The 22,683-nt window shown below is 43.6% G+C and overlaps 1 protein-coding gene across 6 annotated transcripts in view; it reads left to right on the top strand.

The window, feature by feature from the left end:
- Window positions 1–218: 218 nt before the first annotated feature.
- LOC125699689 (rho GTPase-activating protein 20-like) overlaps window positions 219–22,683 on the top strand; it is a 30,468-nt gene continuing 8,003 nt past the window's right edge. The window contains exons 1-8 of one of the 6 annotated variants that reach the window (XM_048959508.1): window positions 1,622–1,725; window positions 3,888–3,988; window positions 15,282–15,364; window positions 17,729–17,899; window positions 18,547–18,696; window positions 20,081–20,122; window positions 20,781–20,865; window positions 21,771–21,848. In XM_048959508.1, the coding sequence (XP_048815465.1) occupies window positions 15,285–15,364; window positions 17,729–17,899; window positions 18,547–18,696; window positions 20,081–20,122; window positions 20,781–20,865; window positions 21,771–21,848 (606 nt within the window). In that variant the 5' untranslated portion in view covers window positions 1,622–1,725; window positions 3,888–3,988; window positions 15,282–15,284. Of the gene's footprint in view, window positions 372–1,231; window positions 1,389–1,605; window positions 1,726–3,887; window positions 3,989–11,268; window positions 11,575–11,600; window positions 12,558–15,281; window positions 15,365–17,728; window positions 17,900–18,546; window positions 18,697–20,080; window positions 20,123–20,780; window positions 20,866–21,770; window positions 21,849–22,683 lie in introns of those variants that run through there. The other 5 variants (XM_048959505.1, XM_048959507.1, XM_048959509.1 and 2 more) reach the window with 5 other exon arrangements.

Genomic DNA, 22,683 nt, shown 5'->3' with positions numbered 1-22,683 from the left:
TGACAGCCTGATACATTGTGGTAATACCAACAAACATTATAGTAATAAAATCTATTAGCATAATTGTCATTAGCCAATTTCCTTGAAGAAAGATCAAGGGAGAGGTCAAGCAAATATAGGAAGGAAGGTAAGCAAGCATGTCTTATAATGAGATAGCAACTCTCCACCTGTGGGAACAGATATAAGGAATGATACACACAGACATGAGCAAAGCAAGAAGCTGATTGACAGTAGGAGATGGAAAATCAGGTGGGCAAGGCCATTTCTGTCAGCTGGGCTACGAGAGCTGGAGGTGGGAGTGAAGGAAGAAAGTGGTGATACCTCGCGAAGTCATTTTCATGCCTCAGAGCTCAGGTGCCCTGACTTCCAAGGTAAGCTGCTTTGTAGAACAAGAATGGAACTGTCTGTGGACCCATCAGTTCTTGGCTCATCTGCTCAGTTCGCCCACAAAAACTGTCTGTCAGAGCGATTTTTTTTTTGGGTAGCTCCTTCTCCATATTTAGTCCCTGACTCCACTCTTGAGCAATGCCTGTTGGTGTAAGTGAGGTTCTGCACTACTATTGGTAGTGAGGCGATCTGTTGGGTCCCCTTCTATATCAAGTTCACTTCACTTTGTAGTTTTCCAGCCTGCAGTGATTTGTGCTTAAACCCTGTGCAGAAACGTGTATTTCTGAAAGCAGATCATGCCTGTCTTCCCCAACACTTTTTTTTTCCTTTTTTTTTAAATTTTGTTGTTTCTTTGTTTGTTTTTTAAATTATTATTATTTTCGGCAATGCTTTGGGCACAGAAAGAGGAAGCTCACATGAGCATGAAGAGGGGTGGGTTCACGCTAACCAGGATGATGAACCTGAAGCGTGCCCCTCCTTCAACCCTCCCCTTCCCCCGTATGTTTCCACCTCGCTCTACTACACGGAGTTTCCCGGGGGGGCGCCGGGCTGGAAGCGCCGGCACACACTGCCGGGTGGGGCTAATATTACTCCAGTACAGACCGGGCTGTTCCCCTGGGCGCCCACACCCGGGAAGGATGAGTAGGAGGAGATAGGGCATTCCTTCCAGTTTTGCATCCCGCCGGAACGGGACGGGCGTTTGTTCTGCCCGCGTTCCCCCCCATCGGCCGAGACCGGAGCGCAGCAGCCGTCCCACGCCGGGTTGGGGGGTGCCGCCGCCTGGCCCCTCCTCTCCCCTCCCCGTCTCCCTCCCGGCCCGCCCCGCCAATGCCCAGCGGAGCCCGTACCGGGCGGAGCTGCCCCGTTCGCAGCGCCGCGCGGCCCCGGTGCTTCGCGTCCGCTCGCCGCCGCCGTGCACCATGCGGGGCGCCGAGCCCCGGCCGCGGGTATGACTGGACCGCAGCGCTCCGAGCTGCGCCGCGGGCTCCGCGCGGAGCCAGGCAAGTACCCCAGCGCTGCCCTCGCCACCACGGTCCCGGCGGTGTCTCCTGCCGGCTCTCCTGGGGCGGCCGCTCCGCGCGGAGCAGGGGTCTCGTTCCGGCTCCCGCGCAGACGTGGCCGCGTTTCAGGGGCAGATCTTCTCGTAATGCTGCCCGTGTGTCGGGAGATCTCCAAGCCCTTCCTCAGACGTGGCTGCGTTTCAGGGGCGGTGTCCTTCGAGCGGCGGGGGAGTTCAGAGCCGGACGAGGAGGTGCCGGGCTGGATGAGTGCTGTGGGGGAACTGCCGCCGGCCCGGCTGCTGGAGGGACGGGGGAGATGGGAGACCTCACGGGATAGGTATGCCTGGAGTAGGGGATCCGCCCGGCTTTGGAGTGGGTCAGGAATGAAATACTTGGGGTTTCTGCAGTACGGAGTTTTGAGAGTGTTTTTCTCGAGACACGTTTGCACAGTGAGCTTTTTCAGAATGGTGGCAGAATCACAGTGCTTTTGCGTCTACGTGTTCTTCTAGGAGATCTGTAAAGTGCTCTCACTGCCTATATGTCAGGACATCGTGATGGGCAAAACAGCCCTTTTGTCGCTGCCTCGTATTTTTAGACTCGCCAACAGAAACTGCAGTGTTCTCTGGGGTGAAAAGCATGTGGCACTGGGGAAAAAAGTAGAACACACTGGTGGGGGAGATGCTGAGCAGCAGTTTGGTGACTTTTTTTAAGGCAGTGGGGTGAGCAGTAGAATGTAGTTTTAGCATGAAATAATGGAAAATAAAGGAAAACTATAAACGTTACTCAAAATGCCAGTTTGAAATTCTCTAAAACAAAACAAAACCATCCAAAACACAGTAGTTAAATGGAACAATTTTCTTTGGAGGCTGTTTCCACTGGAGTAAATATGAAGCTCAATTTAAAAAAAAAACAAAAAAACAAAAAAACAAAAAAACCCTGCAGCTAGCTGTTATATTAATAGTGCCTGCCAAGGGCTGGTGGGTGCTTACAATTGGAGTCTTAGAAAGATCTTTACAATCTGGAGCAATATGTTATTGCATCTCTTGCTGCCCATTCTAGAGATGCTCGCAGCTTTTGCCTACAAGCCCTACCCAGAGCTGTTAGGACACAAATGTCTGTTTTTCTCATGTTTTTCCTGTCTTCTACCTTCAGAACATCCCTTAGCATTCCTTTTCCTAATAGGACCCTCGGCTGATGTGTTCTGTGTAACCTGAAGTGTTGCTGTGATGTGCCAGCATTACCTGCAGATTTGGAAAGCGAGGGCCACTCTTCACCTCGCATCTCATCAGGCTGTGAGCTCACTCAGCTGGAGCAGCAGGGCTGCAGGCTCCTGCTTCGGCATAGTGCAGAGCTCTTATGTGAGCTGTGCTCCCTGGGATGCACACAGCGCTGCAGGCACTGCACCACAGCTCTCCCAGGGCTTTCTCCAAAGACTTGATCATCAGTTTGTCCAGTATGGCTTTAAGCTAAAGTTAGCCACTGATATTTGATGGACTTTATATTAATGGCAGCGTTCTCTGCCATGAGTTAGTTGTCCCTCCTATTTGCTGAGACCTGGCACAATTCATGACCTGCTGCAGGGAAGCTTCTGGGTGCGCTCTGTGGGCCTCTGAGCTGGTGTTCTCCAGGATACAGTTAAAGAGGGACATTCCCTTTGTGGAATAAGGAAGAAAACAGTCAGGAGGCTGCACAGATGTTTTAACCCCTCTCATCCCAGAGAGGTTTGTAATGAAACAATTTTCTCCAAAATCTCATTGCTCATACAGTTTGATTGGAAGACTATTTAATCATAATTATTATTAATAATAATAATAATAATTTTATTTAATCAAAAACATCACCCTCTAGTGATGTTTTAAAATTTAATATAGGTTTCTTTCAAGAGGAAAGCAACTATTAAAGTCTATAGGACAAAAAAAAAACAAAAAAACCCCAAGCTTAGATTTCTTTAGAGTCTACTGCTTCAAACACAGCAGCACATTATGAGTGAGCTCATAGCCTCCTTTGGGATGGACAGTGCTTCACTGCCTGTCTGGCAGCACCTGCAGGTGACATCCTGTATCCTTGGCTGGAAGTGATTGCAGAAGTCATCTCAAGGAGTTACAAACGTATGGTCCACACCCAATCTGCGTGGTCATTTTCTCAATAAAACATGGAAATCCAGCCTCGCCAGCTCCCTACCCACCGTATGCTTATAATCATTGACCTGGCTTCTGCTTAGGATATTCTTCAACTTGTCAAGGAAAAAGTGTCTTTGTAACGATCACTTATGCCTTGTATGGCATATAGAAAGTCTGCTTAATAGCACCGTCTCCATTTCAGACAGAGAATGGCACTGCAGCACTCTGTGATTTTAAAACAAACAAAACCCCCACACTTTGATTTTTCTTTCTGGTGTTTTCTCCTGAGGGGTGTTAGATCTGTGGGAGGAAGGACTGGCACAGGGAGGGGTGTGCATGGGCACAAGAAGTCAACCCCTCTTTTTCCTGTTCTCTGCAGTGCTGCCCCTTCTCGCATTCCCTTGAGAGCAAATGGTAGGGAGGATAATGATGTGGAAGTCTGCAAAACCTGATGCTCACAGTGAGCCCCTCTGAAAACAGGTAGGGCGGAGTCCAGCATGTGAGGGAGAAACTGAAGCAAAACAGGATGTTTTTGTAATTTAAAATGTATTTTTCTTAATTCCTGTTGAAAAACCTCGTTTGGTTTGGATTTGATGTTGCCTGCAGCATTAATTGGGAAATTTATGAGCAAAAGAGTTTTGTGTATGTGTATGTGCTTGCATAAGGAAAGCAAAGAAGGAGGCTCAGGACAATTTTCCAAATGAAAAAGTAAAGATGCCAATAGGAACTGACAATGATGCCAGTAGAAACTTATCTGTTCTGGTTTCCTCAAAATAAATACATATATAATCTGATGGAATCTATGAAGACCCATGAAAATGCACAGGACTGGAGATGTGTGTTTACACATAAGTTTACGTTCAACCCAAGTGATGGGAGCGAGGTATAAGGGGCAGATTATAAAGCCTTTGGGGTCTTCTGTGCCCTGGTGTGTGGTCTTCTTTCAGCTGATACTGATTTCACGCTTGTTCCTGTAGAGGTTAAGGCAGAAGTAAAAAAAAAAAAAAAAAAAAAAAAAAACACTGGGAAAAATGAAGGCAAGGAATAATGTATGAATCAGGAAAATTGTCTTTAAATAGAACAGTTCTCAGAGTTTTCCACTGCCAGCTCCTTTGGACTGTGCCAGAAACAGAGGCATGGAGAGCAGCATCTCAGAGAAGCCCACGGCTGCTCTCACTCCTCATTGCCAGTGGATGCAACCTCTGCATCCCTGTGGGTCCTTTGCCCTTTTACAAATCCAAACCTCTGCAAAGCACTGGCATTGATGGTTGACTTCAGTGGAAGGCAGGTGTTTCTTGTATAATCACGTCCTCTCATTGGCTCACTTATGACTTTCTGCAGTAGCTTGCAGGAGTTGCTCCCATGAGATAATTAGGACAGCTTAATTTAAGGGGCTTAAATGAGAGAAGTTCCATTCTGCTGCTTTTCTGTTTCCATCTCTTCTGCTGCTCATAACTGGAATATGTTTTTTAAGGCTTCATAGCTTAACTTGCATTGGTTCATAGCAAGGCATTTTGCTGTAAGAATGTGTATGTTTTCTTGTTAACCTCACTTGGCAAACCACCCTCTGAATTCCAGGTGATTTGATCTCTGAGCTCTTTGTGATTAGTTTCTCTTCCCTTTCTCAGTCTGCTGGCATCTTTTCAAGCTGTTTTCAGGCTCCTCCTTCACACCTTCATTTTTACATGGGCTCAGCTAGCATGATGCTCTCCAGCCTGCCTTGCCTAACTGCTCAGCAATGTCTCTCTTGGCCTTTTTCAGTGTTCCACTCCTAACATTTTCCTGCAACTCCAACAACTGGCAAAGACATGCAATTTTTGGAGCCGAAGTCCACTTTTTTTTGCCCACCTCGTGTAACTTTAGACTTGCAGATCCACTGAAATTCATGGTGTTTGGAGCCCCACTGTCATCAACTGCAAAATTCTGTAGGATTAAATCCTACAATTCAGGAAAAAGCTAAGATGAGTTTTGAGGAGGGATTCAACGTTGGATGTTACTAATAAGTGTGTTAGCTGTCTTGTTCTCGTCAAGCAGATGGGCAAGCAAGAGAAAGGGGAAACTGCCTTTCATGGTATGTGTGCTAGAAGAGGTGCTGTTGATTAATCCATCTTTCAGCCAGCCAGCTCTGAAAATGCCATTTAACAACCCTGTGTCTGTGGAGCACTAACGGGATGCTTGGAAGTCATAAAGGGATTAATGTTCAGCCCTAATGAAATCCAGATGCACAGATCTGCCTCTTTTGAAGCTCTTTTCTGTGGCCAAGCTGCAAATAAATTTATTTAATCAAGGTAAATACATGAGAAGCACCAGCCCTGCATTGTGCAGTAGGTACTTAAACTCACAGGCACCAAAGACTACTGGCAGTCCCTGTCAAAAAGGAGTGGGTTTCCCACTGACGCTCTGCTTGTAACAGAATCGATCGTTCTGTTTGATTATAAGGTAGGAAAGTGGGACCTTTCTTGGGAGGCACAGTTCATGCATATTTTTGCATTCAGACTGAGGGAAGCTGCCTTGGATGTAAGCCTGCTTCTATTCCTAAAGAAAGGCCAAGGCAGGTATACTGGCAAGGAGCATCTGGTCACTCTAACAGGGATGTGTTGGAGGTCCACTAAGAGCCTGGAAGCTGGCACTGATTGTGCATCTTGTGCAATGGCAGGAAGAGGGAGAAGTGAGAATTCATGCCACAGCATTCAAGATGTGTTCAGTGGACTCGAAGCATTACTGTACTATTTGTAGTTAAAATTTTCTCTTCCTTGTGCAATTTTTAGCTTCCTATATCACAAGCTGAGTGTGGGTACTGTGCACTTCAGGTGCTGGTAGATCATCTGGGCCCTAACAAGGGCCGATCCTGTGTACTTGAGCTCAGCAGCCCTGCTTTGGAGAGACTGAAGTAGTTCTGTAACTGGGAATACCCAGGCAGTCCTGTTTCTTTTTATGGTAACAGGAGGAATTTTGAACTAGGTGAGGGGAAGAAAGGGGGGTATTTTGAAGGCATGGGGAAATGTAGTACATTCTTCTGTTTCTCACATTTGACTGCTCCGTGTTTTTCTTTTTGCCAAATCACAACTCAGCAAACTATTTATTTGCATTAAAAAAGGAATCCTGATTCTTAATTTACTTTGGCCTCAGTGATGAATTCTTATACTGTGAAATTCAGTAAGCTTCCTCCCAGTGTTATATATACATCCTACTTTAAAATAGAAGCTTCTGCTTCAGGGAACCAGCTTGCGTCAAATGTTTTAAAGCACTTTTTAAAAGTATGCGCTCACTGATTTACAACTTAGGTCTTACCAGCACTCACCCTGTAATTGTTTGTTGCTATATTCATAATCAGAGTATACCATGGCCCAATGCTGGAGATCATATATATGTGTGTGTAGAGTTATGCAAAGGTTTTCTTAAGTCCTGTAGAGACAAGAAGGCATTTTGTGAGAAGTTCCAGGAGTCGTTTCATTCTGGAAGACCTCTGATACTCTCCATGAGGCATCATTCTCCCTGTGCTTTTGAGGACATCCTCTTTCTTTGCCATTGCTGCCAGTTGTGCAATCCTGAGGAAGGGAGGCCCTGCAGGCACAAATAGTCCATGGCAGCAGAGGAAAAATGAGACAGAACAGATGAGTGTGAGTCAAACTAGTCCCCAGTCACCCCCGGGTGGAAAACCTACTCAGCCTTTGGCAGTTGAGAATTGTTTCTCCTCATCACCCTTATATGGGACATTTTAAAATAAACCATTAGGGCTTCATTTCTTGGAAGGAAAAGGAAATGTTTCAAAGCGTGTCCTTGCAAACTGATTTAGCACCATCCATCAGGTTCTGCATATTTTAAGAAATGTTTGGGTTTGGTTGGAGCTGCTTTTTGCATCGAGGGAGAGAGAAGCAATTAGTAAAATAGCATGTGAAAGTTACTTGTGCAAAACAGTTCAGATAAATGTTTACACACAATTTTCTTAGCTCTGCATTCACATTAAACTCTGCTCCATCTCTGCGCTGCAGCCACACAACATTATTTTACATTTTGTTCTCCGATTAATTAGGCTAACTATGGATCTAAAGTAGATCAAAGGGTTAAAGTGGTGACGGGAGTTAAAGATTCTCCCTAGCATTTGCAAGGAAATGTTAACACCAAATGTCTTTGCTGGCAAGATTCACCCCAAAGAAACAGCTGTGCTTTTTTTCTTGTCTTCTGGGCCCTGAATTTTCACACTGTTTAGGGTGAAGTAATGTAACAATTGAAGTACAGACAGACAGGCAGACGTGAACTTACCTGGCATGCAGCAATATGGAAAAAATAGGCAGGAAGGACCAGAACAGAGTTGCATTAGCCAGAAAACATAAGGGACTGCCAGAAACTCAGGCCAGGGGAGGCACAGGGCAGTTAGCATAGTGTTAATTGGGCTGTGTGTGTTCCAAGAGCTGCTCCTTTTTAGAAGAAGTGAATTGTTTGTGTTATGGAAAAACTTCTTGTAGCTCCAGTGGCAGCGCGTGAGCCTGCCTCATCAGTCAGGTAGAGGAAAACAAATTTTAACGTACGGGGAATTTCTAATACTATTCCATGAGATTTCATCTGCTTAAATTCTGTCTGCTCACAGACGCTGGTCTGTGCTTTTGGATAAACTCTTGGCAGGAGCTGTGTCTGCCTTTTCTTTGCAGTGAAAATGTCATAATAACAATTTGTGATCTGAGGAGAAAGGAAATCTAGCTTAGATCTCTCCCAGAAGGAGGACTGAACTTCCAAGTCTATCTCTGCCACTGTGTTTCTATGCCACCCTTTACATGTTTACATGTTTACATGTTACACCTTCACTCTGAGTCTCACTGCCTCCTTTTCTCAAGCTGCCTCTTTGAAGCCAAAGTAGACTCATATAGAGGGAGAGTAAGGAAGGGCCTGGCTGAGTAAAAACTGTAGTGTTTTAGAACCCACCAGCTAAGAAGAGTTATGGTGAAACACAGTTATATAGAGGGAAAAGCAGTGGCAGCCAACTGTTCTGAAAGCTCTCGCTTGGCCAGACATAGCAGTGGGTCTTCCTTCAGACATGCAGGGTTTGCTTCTCTTCCCCTGTTCACGTGCCTGGAACATCTCTAGAACAACTGCAGAGGCCTCATGCACTGCAGGGATGCCCACGTGGCATCCGTATGGGAAATGGGATGGGATGTCTCATCACTTGGAGGAGCTGCTGAAAACAGAAGGACGCAACATTCTCGTGAGTTCAGTGCATGAGAAGGTGGAAAAACTGCAGCGGCAGGGAGTGTTGGCAGTGCAGGATGGCTGTTAGCCCAAGGCTTCATTTTCCTTTCCTCTCTGCTTGGTGAATCATGCCGGGGGGCTACTGTGCTGCATGATGTTCCTCCTGGTCTTACAAAGACCTGAGGATCACAGGGAGATTACGTTTATAGTGTTATTAATCAAGTACTTTTCCCCATGCTAATTTTAAATGCAAATCAGCATAACGAAATGACAAGCCTGGTTATTTTCAATTTTTGTAACCTAATGCCAGATTTCCCTTTCACAGAACAATCTTTTCTTCTCCGTCTGTCTCTAAGTTGGTTTTCAAAATTGGAACGCAACTGCAGTGTTATACAGACACTTCATAAAAGCGTCTTACAGTCACATAAACAAGAGACAGAACAGAAGGCAGAAGTGGGTGGAAGAGCAGCAGCAATTTTTTTCATATGAATCTAATCCACGCCATCAGTTAATTGCTTCTGTACTCTTAAATGGCTTCTAAGTTATTTTAATGTTACCTAAGAGCTAAATAACTGCGTGCTGTATTTATGCAGTAAGTTTTGCTTTTATGTGTGTTTACTGGGATCAGTTGATTAATAGCAGAGATCAGCTATCTGCCCTGACACAACATAATAATACTGTGTATTCACAGGAAAAGATTATTTCATGAGATCCATGCAAGAATGAGAATAATATTGGTGTTATTAGCTCTGAACAGACTGTGATGCTCTGAGTGATCAAAGACTTCGTGACCGATGTCATCTGTCCCTGGCAGTGTCTTCAACAGCATAAGCCTACCTAACTGTCAGCATGGAGTTTAGTCAGAGTCCACATTTATGAACAAATATGTATGTATTTTAAAAGTATATGATTCCCTTTAATCATCTTCAGTTTATGACTTTGAGAAAGTGAGCTAAGAGCCAAGTTTTCCATATTAAAAAGTAACAGAAAGTAAAAGCTCAGAGAGAAGCAAATTTCCTTGGAAGAGTAAGCTAGGTGCCTGCAGTCATACTAGTGACTTCTTGGAAGGGTTATAATCCTTTATCTCCATTCAGCAGCATGCGAAGGACTCAGGGTGAAACATCAGTATGCTGGAAGTAGGGATAGACCTTGGTGAGAAAGGCATTAGCAGAAATAACTGCTTTAAACCAGTTTTAAATTGCCTAAGAAAAGCAAAGGTCATAATCCTGTAAACAAAGAAAGAATTACTTTCCCCTTTCTGATTGATCAGGGCTCACCAAATACTCCAGAGGAGAGGATCTGTAAGTAGAGATCCTTCCCTTGTGGTGGCCAACCCTTGAATGAAGTCCTGGGAACTTCCACCTGTGCTCCCAGGCCTGGCTGCTCCCCTTCACCAGCGGCTCAATCATGGCTTCAGGCTGTGACTTAACGTTCCCATGCATATCTAAATTAACTCTCTCCCTATATTTGATCATATTGCCTTTAATGCCCTTGAACACAGGGAAGCCGGAACAACAAAGCTGGGCAAAATTCCATACAATGGTTTGTAATGAAATTCAATTTCAGAATTTTTTTTTAAATCCTGCTTGTGATAGCAACAGAGTCAGTGTAGGAGCTCATTAATCAACCAGGTATGAAGGAACAGAAGGGACGATGGTTAAATTAAATTCAGAGCTCACTGGGCAGATGGACTTCTTTGCAACGGAGATGTTGATGAGTGAGTGTCTTGGATCTAGAGTCACATATTAATTTTTAGACTATGTCCATCTCTAACAAGATTCAGTACAAGTAAAATCAGTGCTCAGTGCTTTCCTTGTCCAAGAAAGGGAGGGAATAGCTGTCATCCTTGCCTCAGCAAAGAGTGTATGGGGTGGACATTTGCTAACTGACAAATCTTTCCCTGGAAACGCCGATCCAGTGAAAACTAAAATTTCATGGAGGCACTGCTTTGGAAGAGCCTTGCAGTAAAATGGAGGGTTCTGGAAGAATTCTTCCTATCACAAAGGATCTTAAAGCTTTTTACCAGGCAAGTCTCTTTTGGAAAACATCCTTGCTTTGGGTCAGCTCATCCACCCCACCCCATGGTCTCTAGCACTGCAGAAATTTTGGACATAGGATCATAGCAGCACCAAGAGACCTCCAAGATCATCTAGTCCAACTATCTAGTTACACTAACATTTCCCCACTAACCTGTGTTCCTTAATACAACATTAAATATTTCTTGAACACCAAATCTATATCTGTCGCGTCATAACACAGATGATCCTGCAACTGGGCAGTTGTGGGTTTGCACATGGCCAAGCCAACCATCACCTTGTCTGTCTATCTCCCACTCCTGATCTAGAAGTGGAATCTCACATCTGTGTCATCATAATGTACAGTCTTCCATAGCACCAGCAGCTTGTAAGCAAGAAAGATGTGTTTTCCTATTACTTTTCACTGGCTGATGGAGATGAATCTGACCAGGTGACTTCTTGCTGCTGCTGGCAGAGTGAAGTGGTCTTAACAACTTGCACCATCTTCTGTGGTCACAGAAAATATATGACATTTTTTAAAACATGTCAATGCTTATGAAACAAATATTTCAATTTACGTTTTGCAGAAAAATTGAATTTTAAAAAACATTTTCATTTTCAAATATAAACTACACCAGATAGCAGCATTCCACTGTATAGCAGAAATGCTAAGTCAGCACCTGAAGCAATGATAGAGCACCTGGTGGGAAGGCAGGGCTAGCCCAGGGGAGCTCAGGTGCATGCAATGTACTGAGTGATGGAAAGGGTGGAGCGAGGATTCACCCCTTCCCAGCCTTCATGTAAGGGTTGGCAGTGGAGGTGAGGGTATCTTGCTGGTGATCCCTGCCTACTTGAGGCCTTCTACAGGTGAGCAGCTTTTTTTCCTTCATTTCTGTGTTCACAACTGCTGTGTTTCGGCTCGTTCTTGTTTACTGCAGCTGAAGACTTTGCCTCTCCACTGTTATTGCTATACTCTCTGTGATATTATAGCTTTACACACCACCACAGACATTACAGACTTTGACCAACTATTGAGAAAGGGATGATCCAGTCTGTATTAAGTAGGTGTCGTTATTTTTCAGCCCTCTCCCACCTTAATTATCTGAAAAATAACATTCAAGTACAGAGGTCAGTGGGAGGGGGGAAATCTGCTTGTGCTTGCCAGTGGAATCGATACTGTAGACCTTACATGGGTTTGGAATGAGGGGCATTAGACTCACAGCTATTCCAGTGCCAAGAAATACGCAGCTAAAATTGGCAGCTCAGAGATGTGTAATACACAAACAGGGTCTGGAGTGTTGCAAGTGTTCAAGCGCTTTCAAGTATGTTGGGTAAACGACTATCTGTTTCCATGGTTAAAAGAAAAAAAAAAAAGCAGAGATTCTGCCGTGTCCCTCCAAGGATTCTCTAATTCAAGTGCCTGGTTAATGTGAGCAGAGCTGACTTCCAGCAAAAACGCTCCCTGGCTCTGATGCTGTGGGGCACAGCAAAGTGTTCTCCTTATCTGAAAACAATACTCTGTGGAAATGGTGTGCAATGTTGTCTGGCACCCTGGAGATCTCCACACTCTGAGGATCACCAGCAGCTGCCTGCAAGCAGCAATGTTCTGGGGGGCAAAGACGCTGTGGCTGCTCCAGAGAGCTCCTGAGTGGGACAAAGTCCTCGTGTTGTTTTGTCCATGCAGCAAGAGGGGAGGCAGGCACTGGAGCTTCCTATCCCATACAGAGTAAGGGAGCAAAAGGTGGATCTGGCTGGTGCAATGCTGTGCTTCAGATTTGTTTCAGGAGTGGCCTGAAGTATTTATGTGCCTGTTAGTAAATAATTGGCACACTGTATAGTTAAAGGAAAAGGTAAGCTCATTTTCTCCTACTATGGGACTTGTGAAAGTTTTTTACATTGCGTTTCAAATTATTTCTCCTCACGTGAAGGCAGAGGATGTCACCTCAGTTCCCTTTCTTCATATGTTGGTTTGAAATTTTTTTATATTAAAAATACATCGATCTGATTCCCTGTTTGTGACTTGGGCTTACCAGCTGGTGTCAGCATGTTTGCTTTTCTGTTGCTGTGGTCACATTTTTGGTGTGTGAACTGGTCATCTCTCTGCTGTTTTTGTTGTTTTCTTACATGGCACTGAAAGAACCTGGATTGCTAGGAGGCTTTTCTTGTCTAATAGTTTCTTGAAGAAATGTTGTTTACATTGGATAGGCCTTGTTGAACAAAAATTGCTTGAAATGGAATACGTAGCTATGCTCTCCCCAGCAGAAGAAGAAAAGCGAGCAACAATTTTACCATATGTGGCTACTGAAATGAAAGGCAGAGCAGGTTATTACTTCTCTGCTCTTCCTCTGGAGAAAGGCAATGAAAAGGTTTTTTGGAGGGCAATGCTGGCAGCATTCAGATATCATCAGGAATGGTTTCAGATTGTCAAAAGAAGAAATCCGCATGGACTTTATCACCTGTGTAGTAACTCCTGACTCTGATATATCCTGTGAAACTTATTCTGGGGAAAATGCCTTCCTACATTTCACTCATATCATGTATTTACTTGGTACCCCTTACCTCTTTACACTGTGGAGAAGATTAGTAGGTGGCCAAAATGATTGCTTTATGTACAGTGAGGTCAGTAGGTACGTATGATCCTTTGTAACAGAAGATTGTGTCACTTGCATGGTTACATTACAACACTGTTGAAGATGTTACAACAATGCCCCTGGCCCAAGGAGGCATTACATCTCCCTGCAGGCCCACTTTATTTATTCAAGTGACCTTTGCAGCTGAGAGCTACTCGGGTGTTTCCACGAGAAACCACACCCTAAGATGTTGCCTGACTGACTCTTTGCTGTGTTGTGTTTTGTAGGAACATTTCATCCTATTAAGGCGCCTTGGAAAGACAACTTCCTTTTCAGTACGGACTCTTTGTGTGTTTTTTTTTTTGTTTTGTTTTGTTTTTTTTTAGAAAACAAATGTTTTTGAGTCGATGTTATTTTTATTTAGTTCTCTCTGTGAAACTTCCAAAGAAAGAACTTTGTTTGGCAGGGTCATACTGGGAAATGAGGGAGGAACTAATGTCCCTCTGTCTACTTATATACTCATGCACAAATAAATTACTTGGAGAGCATTGCTGATGTTGCAAAGCTGAGCATTCAATATGGTAGGAAGTGACCTAATTAAGTTGCTCTTGTAACCCAAAGTTGGAGTGGGGTACACGACCATACACTGTTTTTCACGAGTCCATCTGTGTTTTGGAAAGCTCAGACAGACCAAGTCAGGCATTAATCAGCAGTCTGTGTTGTAGAAAGCTCTTGCCTGTGGAATTCACAGAAGTCAAGAAGTATCTTATAAATGGAGTGGGGCACGAATAAGCGCGCACCTTCTCTGTCAGCTGTACTCCACCTGTGCCACAGATTTCCGTTCTGAACTGTAGTGAATAAATTCTACCGATTTTTGAAGCGGTCACTTGTGACTGGCTCTTAGTTTTTGAGATTCCTCACATTAACACTAGGAGACAGATTTATAGATGTGCTGAGCCCTTGTGGCTGTAGCAAATAATGAGCAGGGAGTGTGCTTCTAATGTGCTGAACGCTGAGCACCCAACTGCACTGCAGGCATTTTGGTCTCAGCCTTTCCATCAGTGGGATGGGAGTAATACCTTCCTCTAACATTGCAAGAATGATATGCTAATGTAGTTAATGTAGGGTAGTACACTCTAATAGTGTAAAGTACTCGGAGATAGTACTACTGCAGTAACTATTTCTGCATTCAGCACAGTTTGAAAAATATGTAATTAATGAACAGGTTTTCTCCATAGGATATCTCTTCAATCAGCAATCCAGTATTTGTCTCCCAGGCTAAAATCTGGCATCTTTCTCCAGCAAAAAAAAAAAAAAAAAGACAAAAAGCAAAAAAAAGCTGTTTGACAAGTAAAATGAGACCTCTGGCCTTTATATGTATGTGTGACTTTTCATGGTAACCATCCATGTCAACAAGTCTCATCTTTACTATCTCCTTGCTGTGATAGAGGACTGTGGATAGTGCTTTTGAGAAAAATACAAGTATCTTGAGGTTACAAGGAGAGGGTCACATTAACAGTCCAATTGCTGAATCTGTATATCATGGAAAGTGAAGAAATGAGGAAATCTACTAAGTAATGTCATCCATTCCTTCAGCCCATAAAATATGGCTCCCCATAGCATTAAATGCTCTCCATAGCTTTGTTCAGTCCAGTTTTAAATGAGATTTCTGTTTCTTCCCACAGTCTGGTAGGTATGAGTGTTAGGTTTTCCCGATCCTCAGCCCACGCTTTTTTTCTTTGCCTAATTTCATGTCATTGAAATACTTTGAATGTTGGCTGTGCAAACTAGAAGTGTTTCAAGTTAGGAAAGTTTGAAATGTCCCACATATATATGAAAGCTGACGAGTTCTTTAGTAAGGAAGCGAAGTGTTTTCAGATCATGGCTTGCAATATTAGGGTTTGATAAGAGTTAGCTAGAAAAAAAGAGTGCAGTCATAGAGTGCAGTGAGCAGATCTGCTTCCAAGGTGGCCAAACTAACTGCAACTTATTTTTCTCTCGCAGAAGATGAAGCCCATCGTCCAAAGAAGGCGATCTACACCTTCTGCCATTACGAAAGCTCTTGGCAAGTCAAAACACCATTCCAGGTAGGGAAAATACCTCTTTGACTCCTTTTTCTACTCTTCTGCCTAGGCAGGCTGAAATCGAGCTGTTTATCAAATTCATTCAGCTGTGTCAAGGACAACTTGTTTATGGATAGATCTGAAAAATCTTTGTGTATGTGCACATGTACACTAGCAAACAGCGGAAAAAACCATTATTCCCCACTCTCTTGCTGGACTGCAAGAGAGCCAAGCTTCCTGTGCCATTCTGGATGAGCTCAGCAAGGTATTTAGCTGCCAAATGCATCGCTGTGTAGTCTGCATCTAACCCACAGCAGGCAGTGTATGAGAAGTTGAACAGAGGTGCCCTAAGAAATTAAACAACTGATGTCACAGACGAGCAGAAGATGCCCAGTGCAGAGCAGTACGTGAGGGCCTTCCTTGTCTAGTGGTGCATGGCTGTGGGTGAGAAGCACAACTGAGAAGTGTTGGAAGGAGAACTTCAGTGTAGAGATGTCCCGCGTGGGCCTGACTATGTTCTGTGAACTTACGCTGATTTGGCAAAGAGCACAGTTGTACTAATCCCCTCAGCCCAGACTGCAGTGAGAGTCTGTGGTTTGGCTTAAATTAATGGGGGAAAGAACTGTAAATGGTCCATTACTGAGCAGGTCTGGAAGGAGTTGCTCCAGAGAGAGGAAGGCTGCACCAGCCTTGTCAGGAAAGCAGGCAGTCGTGGGGAGTCTTCTGGGCAGGTGGTATGGGAAGACAATGTCTCAGGGAGGCACAACAGGACACATGCTGCCATGGTGCTTGCTGTCTTGTGTATCAGTACTGGCACATCCATCTTGTGAGCATCCTGTCAGACTGTTTTCAGCAGTGTGTGGAGACAGGACAAGGGGAAACGGCCAGAAACTGGAGTATAGGAACTACAAATGTGCACAAGAACTTCTGTACGGTGAGGTGACGGAGCACTGGAACAGGCTGCCAGGGAGGTTGTGGAGCCTCCTTCTCTGGAGATATTCAAGACCTGCCTGGACACCTACTTGTGCGACCTGCTGTAGCGAACCTGCTTTGGCAGGGGGTTGGACTCGATGTCTGGAGGTCCCTTCCAACCCCTATGATTCTGTGATTCTGTCATTCTGCCATGTGCATTCCTGCTCAGCCATCATCTGGGGACTCCACAGGAGAACTTGCTGTCCCCTGCTCTGCATGCTGGACTGCCATTGGAAGGGCTGGATTTAAAATTAGACTGTGTTGATTCACCTGGGAGTGGGAGGGAACTGGGAGCTGCATTTGGGAGGAAGCAGAGTATCTCTTTCACATACACGCTTGCCTGCAGACAAGGTGCACATTTTTGTCTTTGTAGACAGGAGGATCTTTATTTCCTTCTATCTCCATAAAAATCTAGGACAATTTCTGAGAGGTTAACAAGTTCAGATGTGCTCATATATCTGATCCTATATCTGAGTCTATTAATAAGACTCAGCAAATGACTATTGATTGTTTGTTGAGCACAATCCTACTTGTAGAGTGAGGGTAGACCCAGGATTGTGTGGGACTTGTTTTATTGCCAACGCTGCCAACGACAACCAGGGAGCAGAGCACAGCTTGGCAGGACTGTACCCCCTGGGCGTGCTCTGGAAAGTGCTGAGATGTGAGCAAGGAGATAAACACATTGTGGAGTTTTTTCCACCTGTGGAGAGCATAGAAAAAGGATCTGGTTCAATCTCAACGACTGCTTGCTGACTGCAATCAACATGCGTCAACTACTGTTGTGTTGTTGGGATGTTTGGGGTTTTTTTGGGGGGGGGGAGGGAAATGGTCAGTATTTAAATCAATTGCAGAAGAAATGAAGTGTTGGGTTACAGCCATGTAAACCAGAATCAGATGGCTGGAAATAGCTGAATGCATGCGGTTCATTTTCTTTGTGCTACAGCCCTTGCACTGACAAACAGTTAAGTACAGATGGGAAACATGGACTGAAATGAAAAAGGAAGTCTCCATTCACGTTCCCTCCCCATGCCTGTCTGAGCAGTGCTGAGAGCCAGGGACTGCCTTGGGTTTTCCTTGTTGACTTCCAGTCACAGCTCACATGCGTGTGCAGGAAATAAGTTTTTTGTGTGAGAAATGACTCAAAAAGAATATGCGAACAGCTTGACCAATCCAGATTCGGTATAGACACTTAGGCAGTTTTCAATCTGTTTGAGGCTGGTAAAATTAATTGGACAGAGGCAGACAAATGCAGTTCATAACTGAAAGAATTGAGGGCAGTGATGGGAGAAGCAGTGGGCTAATGCTTTGTTTCAAAATGATCACCAGTTCAATTGCAAAACCTTGTGAGAAAAGCTGCTGATAAAGTAATATGATATATATATATATATACATATATATATTTTTTTTTCCTTCCAGGGAAACTACGCTCTCTTCTTCCCATTCAGACAATGGGCTGCCAAGTGGGATCTTTAGCAACCCAGGTTCCACATTCATCCTGGATGAGCGAGTACAGCTAACCGTGGGCTTGCAGACTCAGGAGAGACATTTGATCTTGTTCAGTGATATGCTGGTCATCGCCAAGTCCAAGTAAGAGAAATCTGCACTTGCTCATTCTCGCTGGTGCGTGCTGTTGAAGCTGAGCCCTGCGCTATTTTTGGAGTAGGCATCAAAATATCTCTTCTTTACAAATATGGATCTAAAACGTTGCATCCCCTCCTTTCATGTTGAGAAATTCCTCCTACTATTAATCTTTCACTCCATTTTCCTGGAGGAGAAGGCTGTCTAATTGTTTCTGCCCTTTTACTCTGTGGGATTTCTTGGAGAAATTGCGTAAGAACAGGGTAGTAAGAGAGTAGTAAGCACAGAAATTTGATTCTTGATCTCACTGTTTCTGTCAGTTTCATGTAATGTATATGTGAAGAACTTGGGTGACTTCAAACATTAGAAAGACAGGATAGGTTATAATTAGCTCAAATCATCACCTGCCTGTAACTCTAATGAATCATATTGCCCCAAACCATAGCTGTCAGACTGGAGCCACCAACCACAAGAAAGCAAAACTTTCTTGCGGTGCCTCCACACACCCAGACATTTGGGTTTGTCTGGGTATCAGACAATTTCAATCCTTCAATGTTTTGGAGGTTTGTTAATGTTGTTGCTGGTTGTAAGGCGGCGTGGCCAAACACTGAGGGTCTAGATTTTAGAATATGAGAAAGTCATAATTTGAATTGCAGGTCTTCCTCCAGCCTGAAGTTCAAAAAGCAAGTGCATCTGAGTGAAGTTTGGACTGGCACATGTCTCAGTGAAGTAACAGAGAAGAAGATGAGTCCTGAGAATTCATTTGTTATCGGCTGGCCTACCATCAACTATGTCGTCACCTTCAGGTATTCCATCAGACCCCTCTTTTCAACCAGGCAGCTGCCCAAGTTTTCTGTGTATTAAGTGAAACAATGATTGAGAGTGCAGAGCCCTGAACTCTACCACAAAAACCTCCATCCCCAGTGAGTGAAGGATTCATATTAGACAGTGTGGTAGTAGTTTAAATATTGGAAGACAGCTGTCTTAAGAAAGTATCTGCAGGCTGGTCTCTGAGAGCCTTTTAAACTAGAGAACCAAGCCTTGGAATTGTTGTTATAACAAGGATTGGCCCCATTGTAGAATACACTGGAGTGCTACATCCAGATCAGCCACAGCAAACAAGGTTGTGCCATCGTGTATCCTACAAGCATGTTGTTTCAGTACCAACCAGCAGCCATTTCTGAAGGAGATCCTAGTTTAAGATTTTTTTTTTTCATTACGAAGGATGGTTTAGTTACATTACTGAAAAATTATAGGTGGCCTCTTGCCAGGATTAAATTCCTTTACTACTAGTGTAGAGCAGGCTGGAACACAGCCAGATCATGTCCAAGTGCCATGTCAAAGATACCTGAACTCATAAGGCTTGCTGAAAGGCAGGTGACTTTTTATTAGCCTGAGCTCAGTCTAGGCTGGCAAAATTATGTCTAGAACTGGTATATCCACACTGAGCTCAGGTTGCTGCTAGCTCAGGCTTCTCTGCATCACACTCCTTTGTGAAGCAGAGAGGCCAGCACTTTTCAAGGGTCATTCTGACTACAGGAGTTCTCATGACTTTCAGCTAGGAAGAGCTGATCTAGCCTAATGCTTTTTTTTCCTTGGTTCAGTTGTTCTAGTGGAAAAAGAAGTTAGAAACATACTCTAGTTTTGCACTTACTGCCTCATCGTGTCCAAGAGTCAGGGTGGTGTCTCCCAAGTGATGGGTTTCTGGCCTTAGGACTCATGCTCTGACATGCCAGCAGTCACTTGTCTTTTAATCCAAACTCAAAACCAATTCAATTATTTCCTTCATGCTGCTGAGGCCTGGACAGCCCATGTTGGCAGTAGAACCTTACAGGAAGAACAGACATCGGAAGGAAAGTAATAGTAGAAAGAAAATAGTAATTAAAGGTCTCTGGAAAAAATAATAAAGGCCCACAAGTTACATCCACTCCAGCATCACAGAAAGACATTTGTTCCTTATCTGAATGTATGTGGCCCTGGGCAGGAAATATAGTCCAGTTTGTTTTGGGGATTTTTTTTGTCATTGTTGTTGAAATAGGACAGAAGCAGGAAAGGACTGTGCTTTTGTTCCAAGACTTTGCAGGAAGGAACTTTGACTTACAGCTATATATAGGTGAAACTGAGTAAAGTTTCCAAAGGTTGTTACCTACTCGGCACTCGTTTGATGATCTGCCTCCTTTTTATCTTCAGCTCAGCTGACGTAAAGAAGCAATGGCTGTCTGCATTACTGTGGTAAGTGACCCTTCTTACATTCTTTATCTGAGTGATTCCTCTACAGTCCTCAGAGGAAATCTGTTATGATATCAAATTGCCTTCTCCATTTTCATCACAGTAAGTGTGTAGCTGCTATTTGAAATGCCTGCCTTTGAAACCTGAATGTGGAATTCCAGTGTTGAAGCAAAACTAGTGTTTATAGGAAAGCTGAACAGTAAGATGTTGTTGGAGCATCTTTATTCCTTTGGAGATGGAGATTGACTTTCCTAATTGTGGTGGAAATGTCAGAAGTGGTATTGATTCTCTGGTTGTATTTCAAGGCATCCGGACATTCCAATCAGTTCTTTTTTAATGTTTTTGTATGTTGTTTCCATTAGTATCCAGGTATAGAGAGGGGGAGACATTACCTCCTGATTTTGTGGAATGCAGTAATGATCCAGAAATGATGGAAGGAGTCTTCCATCACTGTACAACGTGTACCTTGCATTGCAGTACTGCCATATGGGATTTTGCTTGTCTAGGGCCTCAGAAAAAGATGAAGAAGCCAGTAAGAGCACATGATCACTGTTGTTATTACTGTTGTAATTAATCTGTATTTATTATGGTGCCAAGGAGCTGATCCTTTGAGCCTCTTGTATCCAAACCTTAGGGCTCTTCCTTTTCCCTTGACTTTCAGGCATATCAGTGAAATGAAACAGAAAGAATATCTGAAGAACCTAACCCTTCAGATCTTTGTGCTGGATCCTGAAAACTGTTCTTCTGTAAGTAAAGCTATGAAACGGGTTATTGGACCAATGCTGCATGGAAATCCATGGAATAGTGGAGGGAATGCAGGGCTGTGTTGCTGCTACTGCTATCCTTGTTTAGAGGGTGCCCATCTGTGCAGCTGCATACTTTCTGCTGGAAGCCCCCTCAGAGAATTTTGGTTTGGGAAATCGTAAAATATAGAGACACTTATCAAAAAGTATCTTAATGTTATTTTTGGCCTCTGCCATCTGTTCTGTTTTCATTTTGCTTCACTTCATAATTGGTGATATTTTGAGCCAGTGTGACCAGTAATTCTTATTTTCAGTGTAGTAAGTGGAGGATGTTGATCCTGAAAGAGTTGCTGGTTTGTTCTGAAATAATCTGCTGGAGTGTATTCTGGGCTCTTAATAGTGCATTTCTAGACTTTACATCAAGCTTGGTAGTTCACTTATACCTTCTGGCAACTCTCCCCTCAGAGGGGAGCTGTGGGCACCCTTGATTTATTAGCATTGTGCCATGTTTACCCCTTCCAGTGACAATGGTACTACTTTCAGTTAAGTGCCAAAATGATTGAATACAGTATCTGAACACTACCCACTTTCTCTGTTTGTTTGTTTTTGGTTTTTTGTTTTTTGTGGGGTTTTTTTGTTTTGTTTTTTACTGGATTAAGCCTTTGGGTGTTGTAAGGAATCAATTATAAATAAGTAGCTAAGAACAGTTTTCATAATATATCACCTTCAACAATGATTCAATTCTAGTTCAAATTAGCAAGACACTTTTATGAATATTTAGTGAAGACAATCATAAGACAGATAAGTGATTTTTTTTTTTTTTTGCTAAATTTTCAGGCTATAGGAAATATAACTGATCTCCATACCTTCTTAATGGCTTCCTACATTTCCTCTGTTTTCCTTTCTAGACCACCACAGTCAATGTGTCCAATGTGGAAACTGCAGAGAGCGTGATGAAGAAGACACTTGTCCAGCTTGGACTTCCTGTAGGTGACTTGCAGGGACTGCCTGATGCTAGCTAGGGAGCTGTCAGCATTCAGATTTTGGGACAGTACAGAGATAGAGAAGTCTTTATTTGCTGCAGTTAACCATGAGGTTACTGATGCTCACTGGGCTAGGAGCAATCTGTTTATGTGGCAGCAAAATTCTAAAAGCACAGACATGCATACATTCCTACATTAAATTCAAACTTGATGGAAAAAAAAGTCCTTCAGATTTCAAAGGACTTCCATGCTTGCTTAGGCTTGGGCCTAGCTTGTCAAAGAATTATTAATAGAGCTGTGAAATACTGAATGAATAAGTGATGTTATCAGAGGAGACTTTCCCATTGCAGCGATCTAGCAATTACACTGTTAGCTTTTACAGTGTCCAGTAGCACACCTAGGAAATTTGTGGAATATTTTGCTAAAATAGTCCTGGAAAATCTTATTCTCATTCTGTAATATGAAAATCACTTCTGTTCTGTCATGCTTACACGTACTTCTGAGAACAAGTGCCTCGCTGTGCTCTGTAGTATTCCAGTCTTGAGATAGACTACTATTTCTCACCTCTCTTCAGCTTGCAGAACACACGATCCCAATACATCATACAAGGATGGCTGTGCTGCTGCATGCGAGGGAAGATGGAGAATAGCTGGTACCACACACTAAAAGCATTGGCCTATTGAGGCTCAAAGTGGTCCCACATTCTGTGCCCTCCATGTATAGTGAGGAACACCAGAGCACCAACACTATTGAGAAAGCACAGTGACTTGACTGGTAGTGCTTTGCTTGTTGCATCAAGAGATTTCTTCAGTCAGAGCCTACTGAGTGAACAGTCAGG

This window comes from Lagopus muta, chromosome 13, assembly GCF_023343835.1.
Source record: "Lagopus muta isolate bLagMut1 chromosome 13, bLagMut1 primary, whole genome shotgun sequence".
NCBI classification, from domain to species: Eukaryota; Metazoa; Chordata; class Aves; order Galliformes; family Phasianidae; genus Lagopus; species Lagopus muta.
This window is presented reverse-complemented; position numbering and strand designations above follow the sequence as displayed.